Here is a 25,572-nt window from a genome sequence, read left to right on the forward strand (position 1 = left end):
AGCCAAAAGTGATTTTACTGGCTTAGACCTAATCATAATAGGTTAGAACATTTTAGGTATTTGAATAACTATAAAGATTATTAAATGCATGGAGGATTTTCTTAACTGATGGATTCAGCATAATGTAATTAGATTTAATCTTTCTGGTTTAGAGTTTATGTTTATGCTTTAGAATTATTATCAAAATGCAAATCCACTCTTCTTGAATTCCAGCTAAGGGTGGACAAACTTAGAGGTAGAAGGAAGAAAATAACTCAGTTTGCTTTACACATTTAACATTTTATTTGAAATTCAGGGGATATTCAAGGAGAAATGTCTGAAAATACGTGGGGATCAAGAGAAAGGGAGGAGACCAGAGATGTCACTGAAATGAAGAAATACCCCACCCTGGTGCCTTTTCAAGCAAGGCAGGATATCTAGATACTCCGATTGATACATGCTTTCAGTGTGCTAGTTCAGCACATCCAAGAGGGTCCTGTCTAAGACTCGTTATTTCTGAGTGGCTTAGAAACATCATGATACTTAGCATGGGAGTAAAATGAAAACTTCTTCGGAGATCAGAGCAGTTTGCTTAGCTTCTCCTTTCATTCTTTCTTAATCAGCAGCCTTGCTTTAGCAGGTGGGCTCACAGCAGGTGGGCTGGCAGCAGCTGGGCTGGCAGCAGTAGCAGCAGCAGGCTGGGCGGCAGCAGGACTGTCCACAGTAGGATGGGCGGCAGCAGGGGGCTTGGGCATGGTGCAGCTGGCAGCAGGTTGGGGGCGTGCAGCTCACCACGCAGCAGGGGGGCAGGCAGGTGTCCTCCACGCGGCAGTCAGGGCGGCACCACCTGACTCGGCAGCTCACAGCTCCGCAGCCACCCTCCTGGCCACCACCAGTGCCACAGCTGGTCCCACAGCAGCTGGGCTGGCAGCAGCTGGTCTGGCAGCAGGTTGGCTGGCAGCAGCTGGTCTGGCAGCAGGTTGGCTGGCAGCAGCTAGTCTGGCAAGAGCTGGGCTGGCAGCAGCTGGGCTGGCAGCAGCTGGTCTGGCAACAGCTGGGCTGGCAGCAGCTGGTCTGGCAACAGCTGGGTTTGCAGCAGCTGGAGCCACAGTTCCCACTGGTGGCGCAGGTGGGAAATCCACAGAAGCTAGTGGAGCAGCAGGCCATGTCAGGACTTGGGGTGAGAGTTGGGTTGCTAAGAGGTTTTTGAGTTTTGTCTGTACCTTCTACAGCTGGCCTTTTATATATTTCCTAGAGCTGCATATTTCCTTGACATTCAACATTGTTCCTTAATACCATTTGCAAAGTAAGTCTCTGATTGGCTGATCCCTGAGTTGTTTAGAAAGTTATTAATAGCATTTCAATAACCTGCTTTGGTCATTATTCAATTAGGTCTCATTGTATTTCTTTTTTGCCCTCTGGATCATTATGGAAGCCAATCAGAGCAACACCTCTTTATGCGAATCACATGAGAGACTAGAGTTGGGCCAACCCTGGCTTGCTTTGTCATACATGTCCTTTGTTAACCTTTAGGCTGAGTTTGTCTAAACTGAGCATTTTCTTCCTAAGTGGTCACTTGGGACCAGGACTTCATAAATAGAATTTGTTCAGATTTGGAATGATTAACATTAGTGTCATCAAAACATGAGCTATCTAAATTAATCAGCATCCAAAAGCACTATGCCTTTCTAGGATCTGTCTGTGCAAGTCAGAGGATACTAAGAGCTCTAACCAGTATTTTTACCTTTATCCATCCAATGGATTTTACCTTTATCCATTTCCAGTTGAAACCCTTAATGACTTTTGCTGGTAGATTGTTTTCTCACTCTACTAATTAAAAATGTATGCTAGTAATGAATTCATGTTTTTTGTTTTGTTTTGTTTTAATTTTTTATTTCTTTTCAGCGTAACAGTATTTATTGTTTTTGCACCACACCCAGTGCTCCATGCAATCTGTGCCCTCCCTAATACTCAACCTCCCACCCCCCGCCCCTTCAAAACCCTCAGGTTGTTTTTCAGAGTCCATAGTCTCTCATGGTTCACCTCCCCTTCCAATTTCCCTCAACTCCCTTCTCCTCTCCATCTACCCTTGTCCTCCATATTATTTGTTATGCTCCACAAATAAGTGAAACCATATGATACTTGACTCTCTCTGCTTGACTTATTTCACTCAGCATAATCTCTTCCAGTCCTGTCCATGTTGCTACAAAAGTTGGGTATTCATCCTTTCTGATGGAGGCATAATACTCCATAGTGTATATGAACCACATCTTCCTTATCCATTCATCCGTTGAAGGGCATCTTGGTTCTTTCCACAGTTTGGTGACCGTGGCCATTGCTGCTATAAACATTGGGGTACAGATTCAAATTAAAACCACATTGAGATACCACCTTACACCAGTTAGAATGGCAAAAATTAGCAAGACAGGAAACAACGTGTGTTGGAGAGGATGTGGAGAAAGGGGAACCCTCTTATACTGTTGGTGGGAATGCAAGTTGGTGCAGCCACTTTGGAGAATAGTGTGGAGATTTCTCAAGAAATTAAAACTAGAGCTTCCCTATGAATTCATGTTTTAATCAAGTCAAACAAGTACACAGGCATATGAAGAAATTTAGTATTTTTCCTCTCTTCTCCAAAAACCCATCCCTTCCAAAACTAGTACTTCAGAAATAATAAATATTAACAGTTGGGTACATATTCTTTAACATCTTTTCCCCTGCTTTTGCAGACATAAATCCAGCATAGATAGATAGAAAGATTGTTCATATAGTTAAGTAAAAGTTGGGGTCTATATGTATTTTTAAAAAGTTTTAATTATAATAATATAATATAAAATTTACCATCTTAACCATTTAAGTGTACTGTTTACTAGTGTGAAGTACATTCACATTGGTGTGCAATCTCTAGAACTCTTTTTAACCTCCAAAACTGAAACTCTTTGTCCGTTAAAGAACAACCTTTCCATTCTTTCCTCCCTAGGCCTTTGGTAACCACTTTTTCACTCTTTATATTGATGAATTTGACCAAACTAGGTGTCTCATGTAAGTGGAATCATACATACATCTTTTTAATGAATGGCTTATTTCACTTAGCATACTGTCCTCAAGATTCATCCATGTTTAGAATGTATCAGAATATCCTTCATTTTTTAGGCTGAATAATATTCCATTGTATGTATACAGCATGATTTGTTTTTTTTTTTTTTAAAGATTTTATTTATTTATTTGACAGACAGAGATCACAAGTAGGCAGAGAGGAAGGCAGAGAGAGAGGAGGAAGCAGGCTCCCCGTGGAGCAGAGAGCCCGATGCGGGGCTCGATCCCAGGACCCCGGGATCACGACCTGAGCTGAAGGCAGAGGCTTCAACCCACTGAGCCACTCAGGCGCCCCCAGCATGATTTGTTTATCCATTAATCCACTGATGGACACTGGACCTGTTTCCAACCTTTTGGGTATTATGATTAATATAACCATGAATATAGGTGTACAAATATCTCTCCAAGATCATACTCTCAATTCTTTTGGGTATATTCCTAGAAGTGAAATTGCTGGATCACATGGTAATTCTGTTTTCAGTTTTTTGGGTAACTGCCATACTGTTTCCCATAATGGCTGCACATTTCCACCAACAGTGGAATTTCCTCACATCCTTGCCAACACTCTTTGGGTTTTTTGAGTGTAGGGATTCTATTGGGTATGATTATATGTCATTGTTGTTTTGATTTGCATTTTTATAATGACTGTTGATATGAAACATTTTTTCAAGTGCTTGTTGGCTGTTTATCTTCTTGGGAGAAGTATCCATTCATGTCCTTTGCCCAATTTTTAATTGATGTTGAGTTGTAGGACTTCTTCATATATTCTAGATATTAGCTTCTTATCAAATATATTTTGCAAATCTTTGTCCCATTCTCTAGATTGATTTTTCATTTTGTTCTTTGGTCCTGTGATGCACAGAAGTTTTTTTTTTTTTTTAAATTAAATTTTTTATTTATTTTCAGCGTAACAGTATTCATTGTTTTTTCACCACACCCAGTGCTCCATGCAATCTGTGCCCTCCCCAATAACCACCACCTGGTTCCCCCACCCTCCCACCCCCGCCCCTTCAAAACCCTCAGGTTGTTATTCAGAGTCCATAGTCTTTCATGGTTCACCTCCCCCTCCAATTTCCCTCAACTCCCTTCTCCTCTCCATCTACCCTTATCCTCTATATTATTTGTTATGCTCCACAAATAAGTGAAACCATATGATACTTGACTTTCTCTGTTTGACTTATTTCACTCAGCATAATCTCTTCCAGTCCTGTCCATGTTGCTACAAAAGTTGGGTATTCGTCCTTTCTGATGGAGGCATAATACTCCATAGTGTATATGGACCACATCTTCCTTATCCATTCATCCGTTGAAGGGCATCTTGGTTCTTTCCACAGTTTGGCGACCGTGGCCATTGCTGCTATAAACATTGGGGTACAGATGGCCCTTCTTTTCACTACATCTGTATCTTTGGGGTAAATACCCAGCAGGATGCACAGAAGTTTTTAATTTTGATATAGTTCAATATCTGTGTTTTTAATTTTTGTTCTATATGTTTTTGGTGTCATATCCAAGAAATCACTGCCAAATCCAGTGTCATGGAAAACCATGTCTCCCTGTGTTTTCTTCTAAGAGTTTTACAGTTTTATCTCCTAACTTTAGGTTTTAAAATCTGTCTTCAGTTAATTTTTGTGTATGGTGTGATGTAAGAGCCCACCTTCATTCTTTTGCATGTGGATATCCACTTTTCCCAGCACCATTTGTTGAAAAGACTGTCCTTTCTCACAAGGATCTTGTGAATGATCTTGACACTCCTGTTGAAAATTATTTGACTATATATGTAAAGGTTTCTTTCTAGGCTCTTTCTTTTATCCCATTCATCTGTATGACTGCTTTTATGCCAGTACCATGCTGTTTTGATTACTATAGCTTTGTAATCTAGTTGGAAATCAGGAAGTATGATGCCTCCAGCTTTGTGCCTCTTTCTCAAGATTGATTTGGCCACAGAGAGTCTTTTGTAGTTCCATACAGATTTTCGGATTTTTTTTTTCTGTGAAAAATACCATTGGAATTTTTATAGGGATTGTAGTGAATCTGTAAATTGCTTTGAGTAGTATGACATTTTAACAGTACTGATTCTCCTAATTCATGAGCATGGAATACCTTTTCATTTATTTGTACATTCTTTAATTTCTTTCAACAATGTCTTCTAGTTTTCAGTACACAGATCTTTCATCTCCTTGGTTAAATTTACTCCTAAGTATTTTATTCTTTTTTGATGCTATTATAAATGGAATTGTTTTCTTAATTTTTCTTTCTTTTTTTGATTAATCTTTATTATTATTATTATTATTATTTTTAGAGAGCGAGAATGAGAGGGAGAGCAGCAGGGAGACGGAGAGGGAGAGAGAGAGAACCTTAGGCAAACTTCATGCCCATTGTGGGGCCTGATGTAAGGCTCAGTCTCACGACCCTGAGATCATGACCTGAGCCAAAATCAAGAATTCGACACTTAACTAAGCTACCCAGGCCCCCCTTAATTTTTCCCTGATAGATTGTTGTTAGTATATAGAAATGCAGCTGATTTTTTTTATATCTTGCAACTCTACTAATTTGTTGATTAGTTCTAAACATTTTCTTCTTTCTTTCTTTCTGGTGGAGTCTTTGGGGTTTTCTATATATCATATCATGTCATCTGCAAGTAGAGACAGTTTTACTTTTTTCTTATTTGGATGCTGTTTACTTCTTTTTCCTGTCTAATTGCTTTAGCTGGGACTCCCAGTACCCAGTACTATGATAAATAGAATAGGTAAAAGTGGGCACCCTTCTCTTTTTCTTAATCTTAGAGGAAAAGTTTTTGGTCTTTTACTGCTGTGTATGATATTAGTGTGGGCTTTCATATATGGCTTTTACCAGGCTGATGTACTTTCCTTCTATTCCTAGTTTGTTGAGTGTTTTTGTTTTCTGTTTTTTTTTTAATTATGAAAACATGTTGAATTTCATCATTTTTCTCCATCTATAGAGATAATCATGTATTTTCCCTCCTTTGTTCTGTTATGTGATGTATTATATTCATTGATTTTTTTTTTTTTTTGGTCTGTTGAACCATCCTTGCATTCTAGGATAAAATCCCACTAGGTCATGGTGTAATCTTTTCAATGTACTGTTGAATTCTGTTTGGTAGTATTTTGTTGAGGACTATTGCATCAATATTCATCAGGGATATTCGTCTCTGGTTTTATCTTCTGTAGTGTCTTTGGCTTTGGTATCAGGGTAATGCTAGCCTCATAGAGTGAGTTTGGAAGTGTTCCCTCTTTAATTTGTTAGAGGATGTTAGAGTTAGAGGATGATTAGATAGAGTTAGAGATGTTAGATAGAGTTAGAGGATGATTGATTTTTAACTTTTCTTTAAACCCCGTTTGGTGAAATTTACCAGTGAAGCTTCTGGTACTGGGATTTTATTTGTTGGGAGTTTTTTTTTTTTATTACCGATTTAATCTCCTCTCTAGTTACAAATCTGTTTAGATTTTCTATTTCTTCATGATTCAGTTTTTTAAAAATTTCTTTTCAGCAACAGTATTCATTGTTTTTGTACCACACCCAGTGCTCCATGCAATACATGCCCTCCCCAATACCCACCACCTGGTTCCCCCAACCTCCCACCTCCCGTCCATGATTTGGTTTTGATACATTATGTGATTCTAGGAATTTATCCATTTTATCTAGCTTATCTAATTTTTTAGCCTATCCCATATGTATTAGTTACTCTTTTAAATAGCTATGCACTATTCCAGAGTGTGATCATACCACAGTCTATTCAATCATCCCCCTATTGACAAATTCACCAATATTTTTAGTTTGTGCTTTTGAATTAAAGAGATAATAGAATTTTAAGCTAAAAGGGACTTTAAAGAAGTCCAGCTTTAGGTGATTATGAGAACTAAATTAAGCTAATAGAACTAAACAGGCTTCTCAAACAGGTTCTACCATCAAGTGTATTCTGTGACCTCAGAATACTTAATCCCCCTGAACATTGTTTTATTCATCTGTAAAATGAGATGATCTCTCAGACACTCCAGGGCTAAAATTGTATAATTGCTCTTCCAGATCATTCATTCCTTAAGGGCATGATCTGCTATGTCTGATTCATTTCGGTATTCTCCATAGTGCCTTCTGCACAATCTTGAATATAGGCACTCAGTAAAGCCTTGTTGAATCAAGGAAGGAATGAATGATTGGCAGTGTATTGTAATGGTAAGTAGCCAAATTTGCATTTTACCCAAGTCACCTGTCATTTTATTTTATACTTTTTTCTCGGCAGGAGCTCTTAGGTAGTGATACCTGAATAATAGTGATACCTGAATGTGGTCAGTAGTTAAAGAAACAAGAGGACAAAACATGTTTCCATTTTTGTTCTGTTGTTCAAGGGTGTCTTCTGGGTTGGATCAGGTCTCTAGAAGAAATGTTGGGGAAACTGACTCTTTGCTTACATGTTATCTTTTACTCATGCTTTCTAATTTCTTGATTTTCATTAACTCTTTAATGAATAAAGTATTGTAGTCTTTACAAAGTAATATATTTTTTTAAGATTTTATTTATTCATTTGACAGAGTGAGACACAGCGAGAGAGGAAACACAAGCAAGGGGAGTGGGAGAGGGAGAAGCAGGCTTCCTGTCTAGCAGGGAGCCCAATACGGGGCTCAATCCCCATACCCTGAAGTGAAGGCAGCCTCTTAATGACCCAGGCGCCCCATTAACCGAAGCAATATTTTTAATGAAAAAGAATTATCTTCAGCTCCCTCCAGTTCTTTTTTTTTTTTTTTAAAGATTTATTTATTTTAGAGGGAGAGGTGGAAGGGAAAAGGGGAAGGGAGAGAGGGAGAGAAGAAGCAGGGCGGAGGGGCCAAAGGAGAGGGAGAAAGAGGCCTACATAGACTCTGAGCTAAGCCCAGAGCTTAGACCCATGACCCTGAGATCACAACCTGAGCTGAAACCAAGAATCTGTTGCTCAACTGATTGAGCCAACCAGGAGCCCCTGGCTCCCTCCAGTTCTGAGTCCAAGAAAACACAAATTAATCTTGATCCTTGTCTGAAAACTACCCAGATTCATGAAGCGTTTCCTAATGCTGTGTTTAAATCTGTGTGCATTCTGGTGTGCCGGGTTAGTGTCTGGCCTGAGCTTAGGTCATGATCCCGGGGTCCTGGGATCGAGGCCTACATCAGGCTGGGAGCCTGCTTCTCCTTCTCTTTCTGTTTGCCGCTCCCCTTTCTTGTGCGCGCTCTCCCTCTATCAAATAAATAAATAAATACGTATAAGTTCATTGTATGTATTTTTTTCATTTGTTGTGTATTATGTATGCATGCATGTGTATATATAATACATGTATTTCTAAGTGAAAATTTTAAACCAAATTAGTTACATTATTATCTTCACTTTCAGTTTAGAAATGGGAAAAGTAAAATCCTCCATCTAACCAAAAGCATATTTCCTCAGAGGGGCTTCTGCAACTTGGAGCTTTCTTGCTTTACTCTGCAAGGCTGTGTATAAATGGAAGAGTGTAATATATTAGCCTTATGTTCCCATGGTTTGAAGATTGCCTGAAAGAGCATTCCTTTAACAGACAAAAAAAAAATACATCATATTCTGGCTCTGGATTCAGAGTTCCTGGCTTCTATAACTTTCTGGTTATAAAAGTACTTTATGAGGTAAGGATATGGAAATAGAGCCTGTGCCACTTCTGAGGCCCTTTATAACTGCCTTTGCTCTGTCTTTCTCTGGGGATTAACCTCCATTAGATCTGGTAAAATTTCCTAGAAATCATTGTGGTATAGCAAAGGCAGACTAAAATCTTTTGTGACTTTTTATGAAATACGTATCACGAACACACTCAATGAAGAGAAAGAGATATGTTTGCTGCACCAAATAGATATAATTTAATAGGCGTTGATATATTATTCCCCTTTCATAAAAAGTGCAGTTTGCAGAAAGATGGAGTATAGGAGATAAATATAGGACAGATGATTCTTCTGTGGCATCAGTGACACTGAGTCACAGAGTAGATTCAAATGTGTGCTGAAGGTAATTTCTTGAGTTAAATTTGTATTTTGGCAATGTCATTGGGGTGATCAAGGTCTTTCCAGAATTGGATGGAATTAGATAGGTCTGTGAGGCCCAAATATTTGGTATCCCCCACAACAAAAACCAAATAAAAATTCAAGAATTTGTTAGCCATCCATGGGTGGTAGAAGAGATAATTAGTTCATGAATTGATTTGGAGATTGAAACTTCAAATCAGAAATCAGCAGGCTTTCTTTTAGCAGGTGGGCTCACAGCAGGCGGGCTGGCAGCAGCTGGGCTGGCAGCAGTAGCAGCAGCAGGCTGGGCGGCAGCAGGACTGTCCACAGTAGGATGGGCGGCAGCAGGGGGCCTGGGCATGGTGCAGCTGGCAGCAGGTTGGGGGCGTGCAGCTCACCACGCAGCAGGGGGGCAGGCAGGTGTCTTCCACGCGGCAGTCAGGGCGGCACCACCTGACTCGGCAGCTCACAGCTCCGCAGCCACCCTCCTGGCCACCACCAGTGCCACAGCCGGTCCCACAGCAGCTGGGCTGGCAGCAGGTTGGCTGGCAGCAGCTGGTCTGGCAAGAGCTGGGCTGGCAGCAGCTGGTCTGGCAAGAGCTGGGCTGGCAGCAGCTGGTCTGGCAACAGCTGGGCTGGCAGCAGCTGGTCTGGCAACAGCTGGGTTTGCAGCAGCTGGAGCCACAGTTCCCACTGGTGGCGCAGGTGGGAAATCCACAGAAGCTAGTGGAGCAGCAGGCCATGGTCAGGATTTGGGATGAAGAGTTGGGTTGCTAAGAGAAGTTGTTGAGTTTTGGTGGTGACTTCCACATCAGGCCTTTTATATGCCTTGACTAGCTATGATTTACATAATTCTCAAAATCTCTTCCTTGTTTGTGTATAAATAATCTGTCTCTGAATAATAATTGCCCTATTCCTGAGTTATTTGTTCAACTTCTGAAAGCTTTTATAAGTTCATTTTATTTGGTCTTCAATTAAGATTCTTTACCACAGTCAAGTAGTCATTGGCGTTCCTTGGATACATAACCCATAATGCCCCATATTTGTTAAAATTTGGTGATTACCCTAAGAATAATTGATGCTTCACCTTTAAGGAGTGTTGTATTACTCAGTGTTGCCTCTGATAATCGCGCTCTTGGGTCTCACATGACAGTTTAATTCCCAGCAATGTGGTTCCAGTGTCAACTACTGCCTCTTTACCTTTTTCAACTTCAATCTATGAAGCAAAGTGATCCAGCTGGCCAGAAAGGGATGCTTTTTTGGGGGGACTGAGAAATGTGGATGAATTGTTACTAATCACAGTTTCTGGAGCACTTTGGTGCTCAAATGGTTCTGACTGCTTTGCATGTATCAGTTCATTTAATTTTTACTGTAGTCATATGAGCCATGCCTATAGCTACTTCCATCATCCATGTAGGGAAACTGAGCCTCAAGCAGATTTACGTCTCTTGCCCAGGTTCACAGCAGCAAGTGGTGAATTTGAAATTTAAATCTATATCATCTGACTCCAGACTGAACTCTGTTCAACCACTGCAGTCAGTACTCTGTTTTCCATGTAAGCAATTGTTGTAGAGAAAATCAAAGGGTAAAAGAAAGATGTAAAAATTTGTTCACTTTCAAACTTTTTAGAGTCCAGGGAAGAAAGACAGAGCTTTGGATGAGTAATAACACTATTTATTAGGACTTCTCTGGAAATTTTTGGTGTTTTTTTTTTTAACTCCATAATAAGCATGTTTTGAGAAAAATCTCAAGTGCTTTTAAAAAGGTTAATCTATTTGACTTGAGACTTCATCTAAACTTTGGTATTAGGATGTCTTCTAGATTTAAATATCCTTAACTGCATAAAAATGACAGTGTATTAACACTGGAGCACGTGACACACTATGGTGTGTTAGATTGGCGGCATGCAGTTTACTGTACATATTAGGAACTAGTCCAACTCGTTGAAAGTTAATATAATTTGAATGAGACAACTGATGAGGGTGAAGATGAAGCTTTTGTGTAGGTACAATGAAAGGTGACCTGGCCTTCATTGAGTATGGATTATATTGAAGGGAAATGGAAGTTAAAATACCACATACAGAGTTTGAATCAGAATACCAAGTTTTAGTTCTGCTTCTCCAGAAAGGACAGCTTTGAGTTAAGATCATAACTCTTCCCAAATCAGAATTAAGACGTTTTCAAATCCCACATCAAATGTGAGTTAAAAGGTATGTGAATTTTTTGCCTCTTCTCCTTAAGCAAATCTACCACACAGATTCTTTGATAAGCTGATTTTTTTTTTTTTTTTTTTTTTTACCTTGGGTGTTTGGAACATGTAGATTTATCACCATTACAATCTCCGGAACTACTTCCTTCATATTTAAATTCAGTAGAATCTTTTATTTTGACAAATGATAAATAATAAAAACATTTATCTCCCCTTGCAAAAATTCAGATGTTTGAGGAGTTACCTCCTGGTAAGGGCACTGGACATAGTGGTGTTGTCTGTTAGGTCTCCATTTCTGGCTTTTCTGGTGTGGCACTGTTTATAGCATCTCCCTTGGTGCAAAACTTAACTCAGTTTTCATGTTTCTGGTCTTTCGTTGCCCTCAGAGAATTATTAGGTGTTTTAGCCGGAGTTCTCCAGAGAAACAGAACCAGTAGGATAAATATAAAAATATGTCAGAAGAGATTTATTGTGAAGGATTGTTTCACACAAATAGGGAACCTGAGAAGTCCACCAAGAGCACTGAAGTCTGAGGGCAGGAGAAGATGGATGTCCAGCTTAAGCCACAGAACGGCTGACCCTTTCTCTGCCTTTTTGTTCTATTTGGGGTCTCAAAGGATTGGATGATACCCATCCACATTGCTGAAGGCCCAGGTTCTTTACGCATTCTACAGATTCATATACTAATTCCTTCTGTAAACACGTTCGCAGACACACAGGAATAATGTTCTACCAGCTATCTGGGGATTCCTTAAACCAGTCAAGTTGTTACATAAGATTAATTCATCACATAAGATATGACACTTAAATTTGAGAATTCTGTTCTTCTGCCAGAGACTAATCTGAATATTTTCTTATCTTCCCTAAGTAAGTCAAGAAAATAAAAATTATTTCCTTCTACCACTTAAATCCATTTTTTCTTGATTGGTTCTCATACAAATAGAGTAGGAAGTTATAGTCCTTTGTGATGTTTCGCTGTGTAGATTTTTCAGACTTGTTTAAAGGCTGGAAATCCACATCTGTGGTCTTCTTTGAGAAAAGAATGCCAGGAACTTTACATTTAAAAAATTATTTTATTACTATGCATATTCTCTTTGGTTTTCATTACTTCATTTAAGCAATGGGGCCCAAACCCAATAGTACCATTTGGAGAAAGGATGTGTTTGTCTCTTATTATTGAATATTTGCCTTCTGTTTATAGATACTAATATTTGAGTTTTCTTTTTTTTATTTAAAAAAATTTTTTTAAAAGATTTTATTTATTTATTTGACAGACAGAGATCACAAGTAGGCAGAGAGGCAGGCAGAGAGAGAGGAGGAAGCAGGCTCCCTGCCGAGCAGGGAGCCCGATGCGGGGCTCGATCCCAGGACCCTGGGACCATGACCTGAGCCGAAGGCAGAGGCTTTAACCCACTGAGCCACCCAGGCGCCCCTGAGTTATTTTTCTTTAAGAGATCAAGGTTCTGGGTTTTTTATTGTAAATTTTGGGGTGTCTCTCAATTCCTTAAAGTCCATTTTACTAGTCCTTTAATTCAGCTGCCTCTGCCTTACTTAGGTTCCTGAGTGATAAGACATGGTTGATATACCAAAGAGTTGAACATCCCCAACTTTTTATTCTAAATCGAGTAATAAGATCATTTCTCTGAATGTCAACCTGGCTCTTTTGGTTCTAACCTGAAGCCGTCTAAGTCAAAGGTACATCAAACCTAAGTCTTTCTAATCTGTTGGAAGATAAGAGAGTGGTATATGAGGGGCACAGAATGTTGAACAAGTTTTAGACACATTGTGTATGAATATGTAGGTTGTCCCCTATTGGGGGGCTCTGTCTACTCAGAGGTTGGAGAATCTTCTTCACAAGAAGATGCGCAAGCTCAGTAAGCTGTGTATTCTTCAGACTATGTCTACCTAAAGGGGATGACTTTTTCTAATTCTAGTGAAGTTGTGCTAGTGGAGACACCATCCCTTTGACTTAGTTTTTAAGTTGAGGTGAAATTCACATAACATATATTAAACCATTTTAAAATGTACAATTGAGGGGCACCTGGGTGACTCAGTGGGTTAAAGCCTCTGCCTTCGGCTCAGGTCATGATCCCAGGGTTCTGTGTTCGAGCCCCGCATTGGGCTCTCTGCTCAGCAGGGAGCGTGCTTCCTCCTCTCTCTGCCTCTCTGTCTACTTGTGATCTCTGTTTGTCAAATAAATAAATAAAATCTTTAAAAAAATGTACAATTGAGTGGCCTTTAGTGCACCCATAATGTTTTACAACCACCATTCCTGTCTCTAGTTTAGAAGCTTTTTCATTGCCTTAGAAGAATCCGTAATAATCTTGAGTAATCACTCCCCATCCCCCTTTATCTCCAGCCACTGGTTTACCACTTTGATTTTAAAATCAAGGATTTTATCCATTAAAAGGGAAGTTCTTATTACGTGTGTTTTTTTAAATTTTATCCTTGCTTCATTCTAGAACTCTGTCTGGAGATTAGAATAAGAATGGGCATGGTAAATGCCAGGATCATGCTCGTTTAAATCCATTCCTGTAGTGAATATTAATTTTCTACTTAACAATACATGAAACAACTATATAGGTATTATAGAAACATAAGTTGGAATTCCCTTTCATCATTTTCCACAGTATATTTTGAGGAATACTAGTGTTACAGGATGTCAGTTGGAAATAAATGAGTGGAAGATTCTCTAAATCCATTTGGGAGTAGTAGTTATAGAGCTTTCTTTAATATTCTTATGTGCTTTGTAAACCTTCAAGATGGTGAAAATATATGCAACATATTTGACCATTGAACACTTTTTCCCTGTTGTGCATCTGAAGAGTCTGTCAGTGCATTGCCTGTTCAGGAAATAATCTGTCCAGTGCCTGGGAGGGATGTTGTAAACAATGGAAGTCAGTTCTTTCATTTTCCAGGCTTTCTAAACTGGTGCCCAGGCAGGCGAAGGGTCTTGCTCAAGAATCCATGGACTCTTAGTTACAAAGTGGGGGCAAGAACTCGGGATGTCTTTACATTTTATGCTGATATTTTGAAATCTTGTGTTTATTGTCTTTCCGATTATGTGTTACCCTTTTATACCCTTGGTAATTCAAAGAATTTTACACAGAGTCATATGTGAATGAAATGAATAGATTTGGTAACACCTCAAGAAGCTAAATGACATAAAAATTCCTTTTTGTAAAGTTGATCTTCTGGAACACCTAGCCCACCAGTTGCACATGTGAGGACCTTGGAAAATAATTTCTAAAAACTGATAGATTCTTTTAATCATACATTTTGGCTGCAGAATATTGGGCCATTTAATGTTAAAACAAAGGAAAACCGTTTTTTAAAGACCTTTATAAAAGGACAAAAATAAAGACCAACCATACTGCCATGCCACAGTTATTAAGATTATGAAAAATCCAAGTACCCTGATAGCATTAACAAATTCTAATGAAAAGAAAGCTCCAACCATGACTTCATCACTGAAGAATAAAATTTTATTAAATCCCAAATCTAATGAGCTGTTGAACTATTTCAGATGATATTTATAGTAAAGTTTTACATATTCCTCTTAACCTTGCTGGACTTCTATTCATATCCAGGTTTATGAAATATTTTTGGTTTTCCATTATAAATTCACATTTCAGGAAAATTATGTAGCCGTATGACAAGAGTTTGCAAGCTGGGTTATGAGTATTGGAGCTCAGAAGTTTGTTGGGACTCTACATTGGCTTGTTTTGAAGTGCCAGTTTCTCAGGATTCCTTTAGAAGGTGTTCAGCAGGTGGGCTCACAGCAGGTGGGCTGGCAGCAGCTGGGCTGGCAGCAGTAGCAGCAGCAGGCTGGGCGGCAGCAGGACTGTCCACAGTAGGATGGGCGGCAGCAGGGGGCCTGGGCATGGTGCAGCTGGCAGCAGGTTGGGGGCGTGCAGCTCACCACGCAGCAGGGGGGCAGGCAGGTGTCCTCCACGCGGCAGTCAGGGCGGCACCACCTGACTCGGCAGCTCACAGCTCCGCAGCCACCCTCCTGGCCACCACCAGTGCCACAGCCGGTCCCACAGCAGCTGGGCTGGCAGCAGCTGGTCTGGCAGCAGGTTGGCTGGCAGCAGCTGGTCTGGCAAGAGCTGGGCTGGCAGCAGCTGGTCTGGCAACAGCTGGGCTGGCAGCAGCTGGGCTGGCAGCAGCTGGTCTGGCAAGAGCTGGGCTGGCAGCAGCTGGTCTGGCAACAGCTGGGCTGGCAGCAGCTGGTCTGGCAACAGCTGGGTTTGCAGCAGCTGGAGCCACAGTTCCCACTGGTGGCGCAGGTGGGAAATCCACAGAAGCTAGTGGAGCAGCAGGCCATGTCAGGAGCTGGTTTGAGAGTTGGTTTGCTTGTTGGAGTTTCTGAGTTAGAGCTGCTTATTTCACTTGGGCCTTTTATAGGTCTTGACCAGTTCCTGTGTTTGTGATGGGCAGCATTTTTATCTTGTTACTCTTTAAACAAGCTTTTCCAGAGTCCTTTGATTGTTCAAATATTGAGTTATTTTAAATGCATCCCAGATTGGCTTTTCCTTATTGCTCAGCTAATGCTCACTAAATGTTTTTGTCCTTGGTAGAAATGTTTCATTTCCAAACAATGCTATAATTTCTCCTCAAATCTCAGCTTCCATTCCGCATTTACGATCATATCACCTGACAAAGTGACTCTCACTCATAAGATGATGTGAATTTTTAGGGTCATATTCACCAGACTCAAGTCTCCAGAGAAAAATTATTAACAACTGATTGTCTTTTATGTAATACTGTCTTTATATTTTTTGATTAATAAGATTATAGTCCCTACAGTCAGCCAGATAGAAACTCTGATAAACTTCACATTCATGGAAATTCATAGATTTTTCCAGGAATTGGATCTCTCCAATTTCCATGATCTCTCCTGAACTTCACACATTTAGACATCAGAATATATCACTGAGGAAGATCTGTAGAACAAAAATGGTTCTGTTCCAATTTATTGTGGATATTTTATTAGCATAAATTTAAAAGGTTAAAATTCATAGCCAATAATTAGGAAAATTTGCAAAAAATTTCAAGTATAATTTGTATTTCTCTATGAAAGATAAAAATCACTGCTATGTAGATTATCTAGATGGTATTTCTTTTTTTTAAAGATTTTATTTATTTATTTGACAGAGAGATCACAAGTAGGCGGGCAGGCAGAGAGAGGAGGGGAAACAGGCTCCCCACTGAGCAGAGAGCCCCATGTTGGGCTCCATCCCAGGACCCTGAAATCATGACTTGAGCTGAAGGCAGAGGCTTAACACACTGAGCCACCCAAGCGCCCCTAGACAGTATTTCTTAAAGGTGGGATTTTCATTTTATGTAACTATACCATGTGTCCTGTGAAATGATATTAGACCGAAGAGCATGACAATTGAATTTATGAAGGGGAATCAATAAAAGAAAAAACAGGAGTTAGGAGATACTTTTTCTGGATTACAGTGTATATAAGGTAGGGTAGGAAAAGAATGATCAAATATCATTCAATAGATATAAGTGCAAAGAGATTAAATATACCTTATACTTTAATATAAGTGTAAAGGGATTGATGTTGTGGTATGGACCACTTTTAATTTCCCCTGAGCTTCAGTCAATGTTAGAATACTGTTAAATCTAGGAATGGCTATAATTTGGAGAGGTAAGTGGTTTGCTCCATTTACAGAGTACATAACCAGAAAGCTTGATGTGAATTTCAGGAAAATAAATTTGAAACAATTTTGGTGGTTGTCAAAAGAATTTGTTGTCAAAAGAAGAATGTGTAGGGTGACATGGGGGGAAATGAAAAAAAAGTGGTGACCAAAAAGATCATATTATTGCTACTTGTGATAGGTTTATTCTTTCCTTCCAATCTTGAATAGGAGCACATAGTTAGTTATTTATGAGGTGGAAGAATTGGTTTGTGCAGTGATAGAATTACATTAGGATGTGATTCATGTTGCTGTCAAGAAAGATGTTCACATCATATGATAACCATAACTATAGGTATGAAGTTGAAAAGTGGTTGAAGGAATCATTAAATATCAGATGTAAAAAAATTAATAAATCACCTTGTCCAAATGTTTGATTGTATAGTTATAGAAACTGACATCATTAAAAAAAAAGAAACCGACATCATTGTTTTTATAAGTGGCAAAAGTTTATTAAGTCATCATATTATGCACATAGCACTAAAGGGTTGTGCAGAAAGCAAGATTCAGTCTGTCTCATATCTTGCTGTAGTGTACAAATCATTGTAGTATTGATAGGGATGAATCAAGAAAAAGAATCAAATATATTGTCATCCATCCTCATAGTTTTAAGTTGGAACACTGATGTTGTGGTACAGACTGCTTTTAATTCCTTCTTGGCATCAGCTGATGTTAGTATACTACTGAGTCCAGGAGTGGCTGCATTTTTGGAGAGGTTAGTGATTTGCTTTATTCACACAGCACACAACCAGAAGAGCTGCGTATAAAACTCCTACCTCTCCCTCCTGTATCAGTTCATTTTATTTTATATCATGCTGTTTTTCAGGATCAATAAATTATTAAAACTCTTTGTCTCCTATTAAGAAAATGCTTTTTAAAAAAAGAAAATACTTTATAATAGTTCAGGAATAGAAATATTAGTAGTGAGAAGAAATGCTATGGAGTAGTAACTTTAATCACATAGTAAATAAGCATGAATATGTTCAGATTCTTTTAAGTGTCTTCTGGCCAGAAGGGTTTTCTCTAGAGCTGCAATAACACATTTGATTTTTAATTGTTTTTTGTTTCCCACATTCATATTAGGGAACATACCTTCTGGGTTTCTATGTCTGCCATACTCTTTGTGTCTTCTTTATTCCATGGCTGTCATCTTAGTTCAGTTCTTACTGTGTATCACTTGGACCAGTACAATGGCCTCTTAATTTGTTTCTGTATAACCATTATATGTCCAGACTTTGGAGTTCTTTTTTGATAAGCAGCTGCCATAAGAATCATCCTGTTACCCAACGCCTGTCATGCCATTCTCTTTCCCCAAGGCTTTCAACAGGTCCTTAGAATTTATTGCATTAAGGGCATACTCCTTTGGTTAGTATTCAAAGCACACACATTTTTCAAATCTATCTTCCGTTATTCCTTTGGGCTCTCTGCTCATTCTACATATGTCCGGTATTCCCAGCCAAACTATCCTCTGAACAGTCCCTCTCTATATACATTTGTGCACACTGTTACCAGTGTTGAGAATGCCATCTTCCCTTCCCTTGCATGCCAAAATCTTAACCCATATACAATGCTAGTTCCCTTTTCAGTCTTTCTTGTTCTCCCCAATCAATAGTGATTTCTCTGTTGACACCAAAGTGTGTTGTGCTTTTTTTTCATTTTCTAATTTTTAGTTGCATTATTATGACTTTCATTTTTCTCCCTAGAAGTTTTTTTAAAGAGGGGCACATTTTTAACTCAATTTTAATTGCTATTGTATACTGTCTAGCCTGTGATGTGCAGATGTTAGGCAATCAGTACATTTTTTATTTAAATTTAATGAAAAGAATTAGAATGAATAAGTAAAACCAAATATGTATTTGCTAGGCCAAAGAAGAGAAGTTTATTAGAAAACAAGCATGCCACACGACCCAAGATCTACAGTGGGAAGAAGGGAGTTGATACTGTTACAAAGACTTGAGAACAGTCCAAGTCTTAAGAGATAAGCCTGGATTTCCATTCATCCTCTGGTTGACTTGGATCTTGATGGCTCAGGGTGGGAGGTTTGGTAGGTAGAGATGGGAGTATGACTTTTTCAGAAGGTTGATTGCTTGTTATAGACGGTCAGTACCCTTCTCAGCAGCAGGGGGAGGTCCTGCAGGTGGTGCGGCAGGGGGCAGGCTGGCAGCAGGGGGGACGGCAGCAGGGCGCCTGCACAGAGATGGGCTGGCAGCAGGTGGAGGCCCAACAGCAGGGGCGGCAGACCACGGCCGTGCAGGACGTGGGGCAGCAGCTGATGGGGCGGCAGCAGCCCTCCTGCAGGCCACAGGGGTCACAGCAGACGGGGCGGTGGCAGGGCTCACAGATGGGGCGCGTGCAGCGGCAGGTGCAGGTCACGGGGCGGCACACGGTGGTCTGGCAGGACACGGGGCGGCAGCAGCAGGGGTCGCGGCAGCAGCAGGGCTGGCAGCAGCCTCCCCCGCAGCCTGAGGAGGAGCAGCAGGAGCCACAGCAGGAGCCGGACATGGTGATGTCTGGGGTTGGTTAGGGTTGGACTGGTGAGAGGATTTGGGTGTTGTCAGGTGTGAATGTCTCTGTCCTGCTCTGGGCCCTTTATATATCCTGGCCAACTGCTGATGACACCCCCCCCCCCCATTTATCTTTTGGCCAATTAAGTAGAATTTTGTTTTGACTAATGATTGCATTGCTTGTGACATACTCACGATCTCATTAGAGAACTCTTGTTGCTTTCCTAAATATGGATCTATTCATGCTGTTCATCATCAAAATCTAAACACTCACAGTCATTTGAGATAATAGCAACTCTTGATATTTATGTTGGGTAGGTAGCACCTGATGAATGTTGGGGAAAATGGTCCTAAAGGAACTGAAAGTTTTAAAAGAAACATATAGGGGTCTCTAGATCAGTGACTGGATCCTGACTTGACCCCCAGGAGATGCTCTGAGAAACCTGCATGTGAGTCAAACAGGTATTGGACATGTCCTTGGGTCTGGACTCCTTGGAACTTTATTGAGATATCACTTGATACAATAGAATGCATATACCTTGAATAAGACCGCAGCTCAGATAATTTGTATGGGAAAGATAAAAGGTTACTTTTGTAAATCAGTTAAGTTATTGAAATAAAATATACATAATTGCATTACATTTTTTCCCCTTCTTTTCTCTAGCTCAAGTTTGAGTGACTATGGTCCTTCTGGCCACAGAATGTTGATATTTATTTCTGAGACGTGACTTTTTTTTATATTTGCCTTTCTTGTATCTATGATAGAGAATTGTGTAACAAGAAATTTTTTCTTAATATCCCTGACATAGGCACTATATGACTAAGTAAGATGGAGGTTTTCAACCAGCATTGCAGACGTAGATAATACATTGATCAGAGGAGGCATGTAGGAGGCTGCACAGGTGTTCTGTGATGACACTGCTTCTTAGGGAAGTGTTGTTAGAGGCCCTTGGGGAATTACATGGGGGAAGAAGTCTCATTACTTTGCAGCTTTTCCCCTTTTATTATTCACCAGACAGGATTTTTGGTCACTTTAGGATTATTCCCATCATTCAAAAGAATGTGCCTCAAGCCCCAGGAGCTAAAGATCCCCAAATGAAATTTTAAACATAATTCTAAAACTTTAGAAGGAATGTAAACTGACTGAACATACAGTCATAATTGGGGAAACAGAAGAGGGAGAAATGAAGTGTGGTCTCATCAATGAAGACCTTTGACTCTCTCACATTTCATGTTCTTTCTCTTGTCCATGGACACACTTGACTTTTTTCCAAAGCAGCAACCAGGGCCAAGATAAAAACTCATGTATTCTACTCTTTCTTGTCCTTTTTCTTTTCCCCAGCTTTATTGAGATATAAGTTACATATAACATTGTGTAAGCTTAAAGTGTACATTGGGATGATTTCATGTATGTATATATTGAAAAATGCTTACCATGATAAGGTTAGTCAACACATCCTTCACTATAGCCTATATAATTATCATTTTGTTGTTATTGTTTTTATGGTGAAAAGATTAAAGCTTAACTCTCACAGCAACTTTCAAATGTACAACATAGTATTGTGTTTTTTTTAAAATTTAATTTTATTTTTTCAGTGTTCCAAGATTCACTGTTTATGCACCACACCCAGTGCTCCATGCATGCAATACATGCCCTCCTTAATATCCACCACCAGGCTCACCTATCCCCTTCTTTCCAAAGAAGGCCACCCCCCTTCCTTCCAAAATGCTCTGTTTGTTTCTCAGAGTCCATAGTCTCTCATGGTTCGTCTCCTGCTCCGATTTCTCCCAATTCACTTTTCCTTTCCTTCTCCTGATGTCCTCCATGTTAATTCTTATGCTCCACAAGTAAGTGAAACCATATGATAACTGACTTTCTCTGCTTGACTTATTTCACTCAACATTATCTCTTCCAGTCCTGTCCATGTGGATACAAAAGTTGGGTATTCATCTTTTCTGATGGCTACGTAATAGTCCGTTGTATATATGGGCCGTATCTTCTTTATCCATTTGTCTGTTGAAGCGCATCTTGGCTCTTTCCACAGTTCAGTGATTATGGCCATTGCTTCTATGTACATTGGAGTACAGATGGCCCTTCTTTTCACTACATCTGTATCTTTGGGGTAAATACCCAGTAGTGCAATTGCAGGATCATAGAGTTTTTTTTTAATTTCTTAAAGAATCTCCACACAGTTTTCCAAAGTGTCTGTATTAACTTGCATTTCCACCAACACTGTAAGAGGGTTTCCCTTTCTCTACATCCTCTCCAACACTTGTTGTTTACTGTCCTGTTAATGTTGGCCATTTTAACTGGTGTAAAGTGTAAAGTGGTATCTCAATATGGGTTTGATTTGAATTTCCCTGGTGGCTAATGATAATGAATATTTTTTCATGTGTCTGCTAGCCATTTGCATGTCTTCTTTGGAGAAGTGTCTGTTCATGTCTTCTGCCCATTTTTTGACTTGATTTTCTGTTTTTTGGGTGTTGAGATTGAGGAGTTCTTTATAGATTGTGGATATCAGCCCTTTGTCTGTAGTATCATTTGCAAATATCTTCTCCCATTCTGTGGGTTGCCTCTTTGTTTTGTTGACTGTTTCCTTTGCTGTACAGAAGCTTTTGATCTTGATGAACTCCCAAAAGTTCATTTTCGCTTTTGTTTCCTTTGCCTTTGGAGACGTGACTTGAAAGAAGTTGCTGTGGCTGATGTGGAAGAGGTTACTGCCTGTGTTCTCCTCTAGGATTTGTTAACTGTGGTCACTGTGCTGTCCATTAGATCCCTGGTGTTCATCTTATAACTGAAAGTCTATATCATTTGACCAAAATCTCCCCATTTCTCCTACTCCTCACCCCCTGACAACCACCTTTCTGTTCTCTGTTTCTATGAATTTGATGTTTTTGATCCCACATGTGAGATCATACATTATTTGCCTTTCTCTGACTTACTGCACTTAGCATAGTGCCCTCAAAGTCCAGCCATGTTGTTACAAATGGCAAGATTTCCTTCTTTTTTATGGTTCAGTAATACTTCATTATGTGTGTATAAAATGCAGTTATTCATGGGGCGCCTGGGTGGCTCAGTGGGTTAAAGCCTCTGCGTTTGGCTCAGGTCGTAATTCCAGGGTCCTGGGATCGAACCCTGCATCAGGCTCTCTGCTCAGCAGGGAGTCTGCTTCACTATCTCTCTGCCTGCCTCTCTGCCTACTTGTGATCGCTGTCTGTCAAATAAATAAATAAAATCTTAAAAAAAAACAGTTATTCCAAGACTTGGAATATACACACACATCATATATATATGCCATATGTGTGTGTGTATACTATATCTCATTTTCTATATGCATTCATCTATCATTGGACATTTATATTGCTTCAGTGCCTTGGCTCTTGTGAACAATGCTGTAATGAACATGGAAGTACACAACCTCTTTGAGGTCATGATTTTGTCTCCTTCAGATATATACCCAGAAGTGGGATTGCCTGGGTCATATGGTAGTTCTATTTTTAATTTTTTGAGGAGTCTCCATACCATTTTCCATAGTAGTTTTACCAGTCTGTATTCTCACCAACAGTACACCAAGGAAGGTTCCTTTTTATCCACATCCTCACTAGCATTTGTTAGATCTTATCTTATTATACTAGTTCTAACAGGTATGATATCTCATTGTGGTTTTGATTTGCATTTCCCTGATAATTACTGATGTTGGGCACCTTGTTGGCCTCTGTATGTCTTCTTTGGGAAAATGTCTATTCAGGTCCTCTGCCCATTTTTCAATCAAATTGGTTTTTTGTTTGTTTGTTTTGCTTTTTGTTTTTATTTGTTGTTTGTAGTCCTGCTTACTGATTTTTTTGTTTTTGTTGCCTGTGCTTAGCTCTTTTCAATGCACATTGTCTCATCAGTTTTTCATATTGTTGGGGGTTTTCATGATCACATTTTATGCAAAGGGAGCCTTTCAAGGATACATAAAACCTTAAGTTAACAAGACTAATTTCTCTACTCTGAACACTTTTGATCCAAAATCATTCCAAAGAGATTTTTTTCTTTCTCCTTTGTAAAGATCCCTAGAAAGTCCGTGAGTCTCTCAGAAACTGGGTGTGGTGCAAAAACAATGAATACTGTTATGCTGAAAATAAAAATAAAAAAAAAAAGAAAACAGTTCTAGTGTTAGTCTAAGATCCTCATCCCCAGCCCATATTCAAGCTTCATGTGTAGGCAGAGAAAATATGGGTCCAATTTCAGTAATTTGTGCCACAGAACTCTGTGATTTGACATTGGTGGCAAGCCACAGAGCATTTTTTAATGCCGCTTATCCCAAAACTAGGTAACCTTCACTGAAAACTTGGCCACTTATTGGCTGTGTGTCCTTGGGCCATGAAGGTTAATGATAGGACACACCCAGGTTGTTGTGACAGTAAATAAGTTATTATTTGTCACTCAGTAAGAACAGTGCCTGGCACTTATTAACTGTCTTGTGTTTATTAAGTGAATATATTTTTAAGTCATTTTCTGTGGGTGCCTTTATAACCTCTAACTTTTGAATTTAGAATAAAGGTGAGCATCTCTGATATGGCAAATGGCCCACTCTCAGTTACCACTCTATTCAGTTACCACAGAATGTATACTAAACAAGATAATCTATTGGAGAGTCTCATTAATAATGAAGTAAATAAATGAAGTAATAATGAAATAAAATAAAAATGCCTGGAAGGAAGATATAGAGCTCCATGTTTTTAACACCAGTTTCTCAAAGGGGAGTTAGGTTATTGTTATAAAACCCATAAGAAGAATATGTGTCAGAATTGTGGATAGTGGCCTGAACTGTACTGAGAACCCCACAGTCCATGCAACACAGAGTGAGCTCTTAGAAAAACATCCATTAAAAAAAGCCTAAAAAACCGATTTAGACAGATTCCTGGTGGTGAAGGGCAACATATTTTGTATTACTACTGCTAGGACTTTATTTAACACTATCATTTAATGTAACAGTATGAACAAATTTTAACATGGAAAATATTGTCTTATGTTCTTAATTCTCAATTGTCTATTCAAATGGACAAAAATAGGGGAGGAGTCAAGATGGCGGAGAAGTAGCAGGCTGAGACGACATCGGGTAGCAGGAGATCAGCTAGATAGCTTATCTAACCATTGTGAACACCTATAAATCCAACGGGAAATCGAAGAGAAGAAGAGCAACAATCCCAGAAACAGAAAATCGATCACTTTCTGAAAGGTAGGACCTGCGGAGAAGTGAATCCAAAGCGACGGGAAGATAGACCCCGGGGGGAGGGGCCGGCACCCGGCAAGCGGCGGAGCGACGGAGCACAAAACCGGGACTTTTAAAAGTCGGCTCCACTGGGAGACATCGCTCCAGAGGCTAAACTGGGGGGAAACCCAGGCGGGGTCAGCATAACCCCAGGACCCGCGGGGTCACAGAAGGACTGGGGGTGTCTGAGTGCCGCAGAGCTCCCAGGTATTAGAGCGGGGAAGCCGGCTATAGCGACAAAGCCGAGGAGTGAGCTCTAAGCCCGGGGTTACCTTGTGCCGGTCGCAGGCTGGGTGGGCTCGGAGCGCGGCCGGAGGCCACGGAGACAAAAGCGACCCGGCGCTTTTCTCCAGCTCCAACAATTGACTGCTTTCCTCGAGGCGCGACCGCAAGCCAGGGAGGCGGGACTGTTGGGCGCTTTGCTCTGAGAGCGCACTGAGGAGCGGAACCCCAAGCTCTCTGCTCCTCTGGGCCGAGAGATTGGGAGGCCGCCATCTTCATTCCCGTCCTCCGGAACTCTACGGAAAGCGCTCAGGGAACAAAAGCTCCCGAAAGCGAACCCGAGCGGATTACTTAGCCCGGCCCCTGGCAAGGGCGGTGCAATTCCGCCTGCGGCAAAGACACTTGAGAATCACTACAACAGGCCCCTCCCCCAGAAGATCAACAAGAAACCATCCAAAACCAACTTCAGTCACCAAGAACAGCGGAATTCCACAGCAGGAGAAAGCAAATCCTACCTGGACAAAATGACAAGGCGGAAAAACTCACCTCAAAAAAAAGAACAAGAGGCTGTACCGAAGGCT

At 40.2% G+C, this 25,572-nt stretch overlaps 3 protein-coding genes across 3 annotated transcripts; all 3 read right to left on the reverse strand.

Annotated features, from left to right (window-relative positions):
- Window positions 1-267: 267 nt before the first annotated feature.
- Window positions 268-15,623, reverse strand: LOC308356538 (uncharacterized protein; the record flags this gene model as incomplete). The annotated part of the gene is made up of 2 exons (XM_080825596.1): window positions 268-1,211; window positions 15,077-15,623. The coding sequence occupies 2 exons, from the start codon at window positions 15,621-15,623 to the stop codon at window positions 613-615; spliced, it is 1,146 nt and encodes a 381-aa protein (XP_080681722.1). The 3' UTR covers window positions 268-612.
- Window positions 7,842-9,830, reverse strand: LOC308356934 (keratin-associated protein 9-3-like; the record flags this gene model as incomplete). Its single annotated transcript, XM_080826328.1, has 1 exon — window positions 7,842-9,830. The coding sequence occupies one exon, from the start codon at window positions 9,828-9,830 to the stop codon at window positions 9,327-9,329; it is 504 nt and encodes a 167-aa protein (XP_080682454.1). The 3' UTR covers window positions 7,842-9,326.
- Window positions 15,624-19,119: 3,496 nt separating the features above from the next.
- LOC308356938 (keratin-associated protein 2-3) lies at window positions 19,120-19,509 on the reverse strand (the record flags this gene model as incomplete). The annotated part of the gene is made up of 1 exon (XM_080826332.1): window positions 19,120-19,509. The coding sequence occupies one exon, from the start codon at window positions 19,507-19,509 to the stop codon at window positions 19,120-19,122; it is 390 nt and encodes a 129-aa protein (XP_080682458.1).
- Between the last annotated feature and the right edge of the window lie 6,063 nt (window positions 19,510-25,572).

Source organism: Martes martes, assembly GCF_963455335.1.
Source record: "Martes martes genome assembly, chromosome: 16".
Taxonomy (NCBI): domain Eukaryota; kingdom Metazoa; phylum Chordata; class Mammalia; order Carnivora; family Mustelidae; genus Martes; species Martes martes.